Genomic DNA, 8,890 nt, shown 5'->3' on the forward strand with positions numbered 1-8,890 from the left:
AGGAGGGGTTTTTGTTCAGGCAGTCGTAGGAGGAAGCCAGCTAATAAAAAAATGTACAGCAAGGGGGTGCAGGGGCCCTGAAGGGGGGGGGGGGGAAGGGGTTGCCCCCCCCTCCCCTCAGAGGATGCTGCATTTGCCTTTTTCCACCCAGGGGTTGTTTTTCATCAGCTCCGGGTTGAGGAAGGGATCTTCTGGGATGCCATCCTCAATCCACTTCACAAACCTGCAGAGAGGGGAGGGGAGGGGTGGGCAGCAAGGGGGGAACCTGGGGGAAAAGGGGTGGGGGAGAGGGAGTGGCTGGAGAAATCCTGCTCTGGGTGTCAGGGTGCTCGGGGGTGCTCCCTGCTCAGGGATGCAGGGATTTGGGGATGCTCTGGGGTGTCAGGGTGCTGCCTTGCTCTGGGGGGTTGCAGCCCACTTGGGGACAGGGGTTTTGGGGTGCTGGGGGGTGCAGGGATGTTGGGGTGCTCTCTGCTCAGGGATACAGGGGGGTTGGGATGCTCTGGGGTGCTCTTTTGCTTTAGGGGGTGCAGAGATGTTGGGGTGCTCCCTGCTCAGGGATACAGGGGGTCGGGATGCTCTGGGGTGCAGGGATCCTCTGGGGTGCTCCTTTGCTTTAGGGGTTTTGGGATGTTGGGGGTGCACCCCACTTGGGTACAGGGACGTCAGGGTGCTCCCTTGCTCTGGGGGGGTGCAGGGATGTTGGGGTGCTCCCTGTTCAGGGATACAGGGGGTTTGGGGTGCTCTGGGGTGCAAGGATACCCTAGGGTGCTCCTTTGCTCTGGGGGGGGGGGTGCTCCCTGTTCAGGGATACAGGGGTTTTGGGATGCTCTGGGGTGCAGGGATCCTCTGGGGTGCTCCTTTGCATTAGGGGGTGCAGGGATGCTGGGGGTGCACCCCGGTTGGGTACAGGGGTTTTGGGGTGCTCTGGGGTGCAGAGATGTTGGGGTGCTCCCTGTTCAGGGATGCAGGGATTTTGGGATGCTCTGGGATTTGGGGATGCTCTGGGGTGCTCCTTTGCCCCTAATGGGGGTGCAGGGATGCTGGGGGTACACCCCAGTTGGGTAAAGGAATTTTGGGGTGCTCTGGGATACAGGGATGTCAGGGTGCTCCCTTGCTCTGGGGGGGGGGGGGGTGCAGGGATGTTGGGGTGCTCCCTGCTCAGGGATACAGGGGGGTTGGGATGCTCTGGGGTGCAGGGATCCTCTGGGGTGCTCCTTTGCATTAGGGGGTGCAGGGATGCTGGGGGTGCACCCCTGCTGGGTACAGGGGTTTTGGGGTGCTCTGGGGTGCAGGGATGTCAGGGTGTTCCCTTGCTCTGGGGGGGGGGTGTGCTGTTCAGGGATACAGGGGTTTTGGGATGCTCTGGGGTGCAGGGATGCTCTGGGGTGCTCCTTTGCTCTGGGGGGGTGCAGGGATGTCGGGGTGCTCCCTGTTCAGGGATACAGGGGTTTTGGGGTGCTCTGGGGTGCAGGGATACCCTAGGGTGCTCCTTTGCTCTGGGGGGGGGGCTGCTCCCTGCTCAGGGATACAGGGGTTTTGGGGTGCTCTGGGGTGCAGAGATGTTGGGGTGCTCCCTGTTCAGGGATGCAGGGATTTTGGGATGCAGGGATTTGGGGATGCTCTGGGGTGCTCCTGTGCCCCTAATGGGGGTGCAGGGATGCTGGGGGTGCACCCCGGTTGGGTAAAGGAATTTTGGGGTGCTCTGGGATACAGGGATGTCAGGGTGCTCCCTTGCTCTGGGGGGGGGGGGGTGCAGGGATGTTGGGGTGCTCCCTGTTCAGGGATACAGGGGGGTTGGGATGCTCTGGGGTGCAGGGATCCTCTGGGGTGCTCCTTTGCTTTAGGGGTTTTGGGATGCTGGGGGTGCACCCCGGTTGGATAAAGGAATTTTGGGGTGCTCTGGGATACAGGGATGTCAGGGTGCTCCCTTGCTCTGGGGGGGGGGTGCAGGGATGTTGGGGTGCTCCCTCCCAACAGGGGGGTTGGGATGCTCTGGGGTGCTCCTTTCCTTTAGGAGTTTTGGGATGCTCTGGGGTGCAGGGATGCTCTGGGGTGCTCCCTTGCTCTGGGGGGGGTGCAGGGATGTCGGGGTGCTCCCTGTTCAGGGATACAGGGGGGTTGGGTTGCTCGGGGGTGCTCCTTTCCTTTAGGAGTTTTGGGGTGCTCTGGGGTGCTCGGCTGTCACCCCCCTGGTTTTTGGCAGGAGGGGTGCAGGTTAAGGAAGCTTTTTGTCCCCCCCACCTGTGTCTGCCTGGGTGCTGTCAGCACAGGGACACCCCTTGCATTGGGCTTTAAAACTTTGCTCAAGCTGCTCTTTTCCAGTGGGTTGGCTGCTGGGATGCCCAGGACCTTCCCCAGGAGGAGCAGGGAGGGACAAAGCAGGGAGGGAAAAACTTTTGCATTACTTCTCCTTTGGTTTTTTGTTTTTTTTTTTTTTTTTAGGGCTCTGAATCTTTAGGGCTCTGCACACTCAGAACCCAGAGCACTGGGGAGGTCCTGAGGGACACTTGGGGGCTTGGGCAGCTGGGAAGGAGCACAGGGGACACTTTGTGGAGATTTTGGGGTGGGCTTGGAGCTTGGAGGTGAGAAAAATACTCCCTTCAAAAAAAAATTAAACTCAAAATCTACTATTTTGGGGAGCTCTCTCCCATGATTTGGAGAGGGAGGTTGATGTTGGCCATGGGGACTCTGCTCCTGTCCTGCTGCTGGGTGTGGGGGGGTGGGAAGGAGGGTGGGCACCCACTCACTCAGGTATTGTTTTGGAGGACATCTCCCTCTTGTAGGCCAGCTGGTACTTGAGGCTTTCCACCTCCTTCTTCCACTGTGGGACATCCCACTCATCCATGGCAGCAGCTGAGGGGCTGAGAAGGATAAAGATGTTGGTTGAACCTTCCTCCTGAGCAGCTCCTGATGTTGTACTCGAGTGGGTGTTTCCTGCTGTGATATTTGTTGTACAAACGGTGACCCTATAAAACCTGAAAACATTTAAATAAAATTTTGCCCAGGTGGCCAAGAAGGCCAATGGCATCCTGGGCTGGCTCAGGAACAGCGTGGCCAGCAGGTCCAGGGAAGGGATTCTGCCCCTGTGCTCAGCCCTGGGGAGGCCACAGCTTGAGTCCTGTGTCCAGTTCTGGGCCCCTCAGCTCAGGAAGGAGATTGAGGTGCTGGAGCAGGTCCAGAGAAGAGCAAGGAGGCTGGGAAGGGATCCAGCACAAGTCCTGTGAGGAAGGGCTGAGGGAGCTGGGGGTGTTGAGGCTGGAGAAGAGGAGGCTCAGGGGAGACCTCATCACTCTCTCCAACTCCCTGAAAGGAGGTTGGAGCCAGGGGGGGGTCAGGCAGATATCAGTAGGATAAGAGGGCACAGACTAAAGAATTTTTTCCTAATATCCAACCTAAACCTCCCCTGGCAGAGCTTCAGCTCTGCCAGGGGAGGTTTAGGTTGGATATTAGGAAAGGATTCTTTGCAGAGAGGGTGCTCAGCCATTGGAATGGGCTGCCCAGGGAAGGGGTGGATTCTCCATCCCTGGAGATATTTCAAAAGAGCCTGGATGTGGCACTCAGTGCCATGGGCTGGGAACCACGGGGGGAGTGGAGCAAGGGTTGGACTTGATGAGCTCTGAGCTCCCTTCCAACCCAGCCAGTTCTAGGATTCTGTGATTCTATGGTGCCCCATCCCATGGATTCATCCTGCTCCCTCCCACCCCCCCAGCTCTGCACCCCTCCAATGGGACCCCCAGGATGGGGCCAAGCCCCTGGGGGAGTTTCCAGCCCCACAGGGGGGGGTAGGGGTTGTTTTCATCAGGCAGAGGCTGCACTTACCTGGAAGGGGTTGGGGCTGAGAGCAGGAGAGCAACCTGGGATGGGGTGGGGACCTCTTGTAGCCACCCCATACCCACATGCAAACCCCCCCCTCCCCACCCGGCCAGATTTGCCTGCAATTTGGGTGTTGGAGAGCAGCAAAGAGCAACCTGAGGGCATCTGGGGAGCAAGGGGGGGTTTATCTGTCTTTCCCCTGCCCAGCCACAGCTCTGAGCAGTGGCAAAAAAGGGATTTTTGGGTGTCCACACAGGACATCCCCACCACCACCACCAAGCCCGTGCTTCAGTGACCCGGGGTGCCGGTTAACAGTGGGGAAACTGAGGCACAGGAGCTGATGGGACAGGCACTGTGCCCATAGTTGCACAGTTGAGACCTTTGGGAGCATTGGGGTCCCCAAGACCTGGTGGCAGGAGGGGACTTCCCTCTGCTTGGGGACCGTGGGGACCCCAAATCTTCCAACACCACTTTATTTGGGTCCCAGGGACACCCAGGCACCCCCTGGCCCGGGTTTGAAGCCCCCAGAATCCACCCAGGAACTGGCAGAGCTCAGCAGCTGCCTGGGCTTCTCCACAGAGCATCCCCTGGAAAAAAAAACTCCAGGGATGGGAGGAGGCGAACACCCCGAGCCCAGCATCCCCTAGAACCCCTCAGCACCCCTTTAAACCCCTCCTAGCACCCCTGATCCTCCCTTTAGAGCTTTCCAGGAGGCAGCTGGGGACCAGCATCCCCATCCCAGCTCCTTGGCCAAGCCCTTACCTGAGCTGGAGACGAAAGTGTTGGGTACCAGGGTTGTGTCCGTCCCCAGCAGCTCCGGTCCTGCGAGCTCTCCCCTTTGCTCTGAGCGAACCCAAATCCTCTGGGTAATCCCTTAATGTACCGGTCCAGCTGCTCCGACACGGCAGGAGCCGGATAATGGGAGCGTCCTCCCCCCCACCCCCCGCTGATCCCGGGGGATTTGGCTCCGCTCGAAGGCGAAAGCTCGGGATGGAGGCAGCGTCCTGGTCCCCAGGAGCTGAAATGGGGTTATTCCCATCCCCAAGCCAGGCCAGAAGGGACCAGGAGGGGTCCCAAGGAGAGGAGGAGGGGGACACAGACGCTGTAGCATCCCTGTATCCCTCCCTGCTGTGGTTTTCCCCGTCTGCTGCCCCGGGATTCCGTGGATCCTCCCGTTCCCCCCGGGCTGGAGGGGGTTGGAAAGAAGAGGGGAGTGTGGAAATAATAATAAAAATAATGTAAAAAGGGAGCAGCTGGAGGGGGAGCGTGTGGTGGGTGAAGGGATGGGGGCAGAGCAGCAGTGCAACAATAAAAAATAAAAAAAGAGGGATTATAGAGAGGGGGGAAAAGCCACCTTGGAGTTTTAGGTGGTTAGAGGTGGGGCAATGGATGCAAAAAACCAACCAACCAAAAAAAAAAAAAAAAAACAACGAACCCCAAAACCATAAATAAGTGAAACACAAACAGCACACACTTCATTAGCCAACCAATTAAAAAAAGTGCCTGAATGCTGTCCCAGGAGCCTCTTCTGCCCTGGGGAGGCTTCTTGTCCTCTGCAAAACACACCTGGGCTGGGTGAGCCCTGTTATGCAAACATGGGAATGGGTGACACACACAAACACCAAAAAAGAATATATGCACACACCCCACACCTATTTTATATATATATGTGTGTGTATAAATCTTTAAAAATACATATAAATATAAATATATTAATATATATATATAAAATACATTTATATTTTTATATATCATAGGATGTCAGGTTAGAAGGGACTTAAGTATCATCAGGTCCAACCTTTCCCATATTATTGTTTATGGGAGATGTCCCAGCACCCCATCCAGCTGAGACTTCAAACTTTCCAAAGTGGGGGAATCCACCCCTTCCCTTGGGAGACCATTCCAGTGCCTGACTCTCCTTACAGTGAAAAATTTTCCTTGTGTGTTCAATTAAATTCTCCCCAGTTGTGCCCTTTTGCCCCTTGGCCTGTCCACAGTCACACCCCTATATATTCAGATATATAGGGTCTGGCTGGCTGGGGAATTGATGGCTGAATGCCATATGTATGTGTGTGTTTAATTTTATTTATTTTAGCTTTATTTTATATTTTAAAATTTAAAATTTAATCATATAAACTTAGGATCTATATTATATTAGGTGTATATAGCATGAAGAAATATAATGCACATACCCACCTTTAGTATCTAAATACAGATAAATACTTATAGCACCTAAATACACACAAAAATACAAATTTTTTTTTGGACAGAATATCTCTGCCAGTGGGCAGGAGCCTTTCCAGCACCTGGTGACCCCCAGAGGGTGCAGGGCTCACAGCATCCCGTGTGCTGCGGGCAGGATGGTGCTGAGCAGGGGGCTGGGGCTGCTCCAGGCTCTTTCCCCCCCCCCGAACCCCTCAGCCTTCAGCCTGCCTGGGCCGATCGATGGCAATAAGAGCCTCCCGGAGCCACCCCCCCTTCCTCCTGCTCCGGGAGAGGCTGCTGGAGCCTGGGGCTTGGCCAGGGATCGATGGAGCTGCCTGGGGCCAAGCCCTGAGCCCGCTGCACCACGAGGGCTCTGGGTTTGGTTTCTGTTTGCTTTTTTTTTTTTTTTTTTCCACCCGAAAGAAATTATAAAATGTATTTCTTTATTTATTGACACGGAATTACACCAGGAATGCTGGGCACAGGGCTCCTCTGGGAGCTCCTCCATCCATCCCCCCCCCCCCCCTCCCCAGCATCTCTTCAAGAGGGAGGGAGCAGGGGGTCAGTGGTACCCAACCCCACAGATTATCCCATTGCTGACCTCAACTGTGATCTCCCTCTGCTGCCTCCAAACAATTCCGGGAAAGGCTGGGGTTTAACGATAAAAATGACACAGGAGATGGGTTATTGGATTGCTGGGGATTTTGTGCCACAGGAGGAGGAGGAGGAGGGCAGGGCCGGCGGAGCCTTTCGGAGCCACCAGCAGCACCAGCCCTAAGCCCCAGGGGGTCCACGAAGCTCAAGCCCACCCGTGGGTAGCCCCTGCCCAGCATTAGGTGCTCCTGGGAGCCTTCTCTGGGCCAAGGTCACATCTGCCTGAGCCCCAGGGGGTTTGGGGGGGACCCGGTGGCAGGGGCAGCCCCCCCAGGGCAGCAGATTGCCAGCCCCGCATTAGCTGTGTGCATCCCCCCCCCCCCCCAGCTTTGTAGATTAAAGAATTATGAACTCCTGAAGTTTTGCAATATTAATGACTGTAGCCATCTGTTAATCTGGCAGCCAGCAACGAGCTGGGGTTTTTTTTCCCTTTTTTTTTTTTTTTTTTTTAACTTCACTTAGGCCAGTTATTAAAACTGAGTATTTTTGGCTCTCCGTGTCCCGGGGTGGCTGGGCCATGACTTGCAGCCCAGGTTTTATTGCTGGCCCTGTGTTCTTTAGGGGCAGAAGGTCTGAGAGCAGCTTCCCAGGCAGGGAAAGAGACATTCTGTGTGCCAAACACATCCCAGGAGCCAGGGATGGGATCTGGGGGGGAGGGACAACACCAGATCCCCCCCCAAGGCCACCCCTGGGAAGCAGAGATCTGCCCTCCCTGCTGGCTGCTCATTCTGGCTCTCTCTGGGATGGGATTTTAGAGACTCAACTCATTTAGCAAATTAATTAATGTCCTTGGTAGAAGCAGCTTCATCCCTCTCCCCCTCAGCACCCACTTTGGGAGCATCATGCAGGGGGGGGGGGCCCTGTGCAGCACCCCCTCCCCTTCCCGTTGTAAAATTCCCCCTTTGCCCACTTCCCATCCTTCCCCCCACAGCCTGGGTGTCCAGGAGAGCTTCATTCCCAGGTGGAGCAGAGCTGGAAGAGCCCCAGGGGTTCCCTGGCAGCCCTAGACTGAGGGGTTTGTTGAGTTGCCTTCAACATCACCCCTGGGGCCTGGAAACCATCACTTTACCAGTAATCCAGCTCAGCAATCCTGTCCCTCAGCACTGGCACCACACAGGGAGATCATGGCTGGATGCTGGGATTCCTGTTCCAGGATTTAACATCAGAAGACAATTTTACTATTTTAATTTTTTTTTTTTTTTTTTTTTTTGGTCAATACAGCCTCCTACTTGCAAATGTTCTGTTTACCCTTTGGCAGCCCCAGCTGTACAAACACTTGCTGCAACAGCAGAGTTCTGCTTGCTACAATCCAATATTTGGATGAGAGCTCCAGGTGCCCATTTTCCTCTCCAAACTACTTCATTTCAATTTTTAATGAGCTCCTTTCATCTCAATTATACCTGGAGCAAAGCAGAGGGGCTCAGCCTTCCTTTGGGCTTCCACCAGGCACAAGCTCAGGGCAGCAGGGAGGTGTTTTCCACCCTGGCTGATTGTCATGACTACCTGACAACCAACCCATGGCCCAAGTCAAGTGGAGATCTTCAGAAAAAACCTGTTTTTTCCTCACAGATAAAAGATTATGTCCTGATCTATAGCATAACCCTCACTGTAAGGGCTGCTGTAACTCAGGACAATCAGCAGAAGATGAATAATGAATAGATAATGCTGTTTACTTACAGTAAATAAGCAGTTCCCAGCCTTTCCTTGTGTTGGTAAATCCAGGCTTGAAGGGCTAAGAAATCACCTGTCCTCACCCTCCTCTGCCCAGGGCACCAAACAGGGTGACACTGAAGCCACCACCCAGCTCAGACTCACATCAGGACTTCCTTGGCTTTGCTGTTGCCTCTTTACACCCTCATCACACCCTGGGTTTAGTCCAGGGGCACTGATTAATAAAATTTGAGAGCTGAGGAGCTCTTAGCCCAAACTCTGAATTGCTGGGGGAGCACCTGGAGAGCACCCCAGGCCACAGGGCAGGACAAGGAGGGAAAGCTGCAGATGCAGCTGAGTGTTTGCAGCCTCCCTCTCCATATTTTTTTCTCCCCCTCAGCCAGAAGAGCAACAAGGACCTTCTACTCCTCAGGTAGATGAGGTAAGAAAGATGATATTATCAGGAACGTGGAAGAAACACTTCTCCTGGAAACTGGGATGAAAGAGCAAAGTGCTTCTTGGGGAATATGGACCAGAAAAGGACCTGGTTTGGCCAGCCCTGATC

The 8,890-nt window shown here is 54.9% G+C and overlaps 1 protein-coding gene across 1 annotated transcript; it reads right to left on the reverse strand.

Moving 5' to 3' along the window:
* Window positions 1–4: 4 nt before the first annotated feature.
* On the reverse strand, window positions 5–4,736 carry GNG13 (G protein subunit gamma 13). The gene is made up of 3 exons (XM_071760460.1): window positions 4,579–4,736; window positions 2,751–2,864; window positions 5–223 (listed from the first exon to the last, which is right to left on the reverse strand). Exons 2-3 carry the CDS (start codon window positions 2,846–2,848, stop codon window positions 118–120), a joined length of 204 nt encoding a protein of 67 aa, XP_071616561.1. The 5' UTR covers window positions 2,849–2,864; window positions 4,579–4,736; the 3' UTR covers window positions 5–117.
* Window positions 4,737–8,890: the final 4,154 nt, after the last annotated feature.

Source organism: Heliangelus exortis, chromosome 17, assembly GCF_036169615.1.
Source record: "Heliangelus exortis chromosome 17, bHelExo1.hap1, whole genome shotgun sequence".
Taxonomy (NCBI): Eukaryota; Metazoa; Chordata; class Aves; order Apodiformes; family Trochilidae; genus Heliangelus; species Heliangelus exortis.

Bases quoted from the DNA above. Each gene is read 5' to 3' on its own strand.
- GNG13 (XM_071760460.1), bottom strand. From the start codon at position 2,848: ATGGATGAGTGGGATGTCCCACAGTGGAAGAAGGAGGTGGAAAGCCTC. The intron at 224-2,750 runs GTGAGTGGGTGC...CCCTCTCTGCAG, and splicing joins TCCTCCAAAACAATACCTGA to GTTTGTGAAGTGGATTGAGG.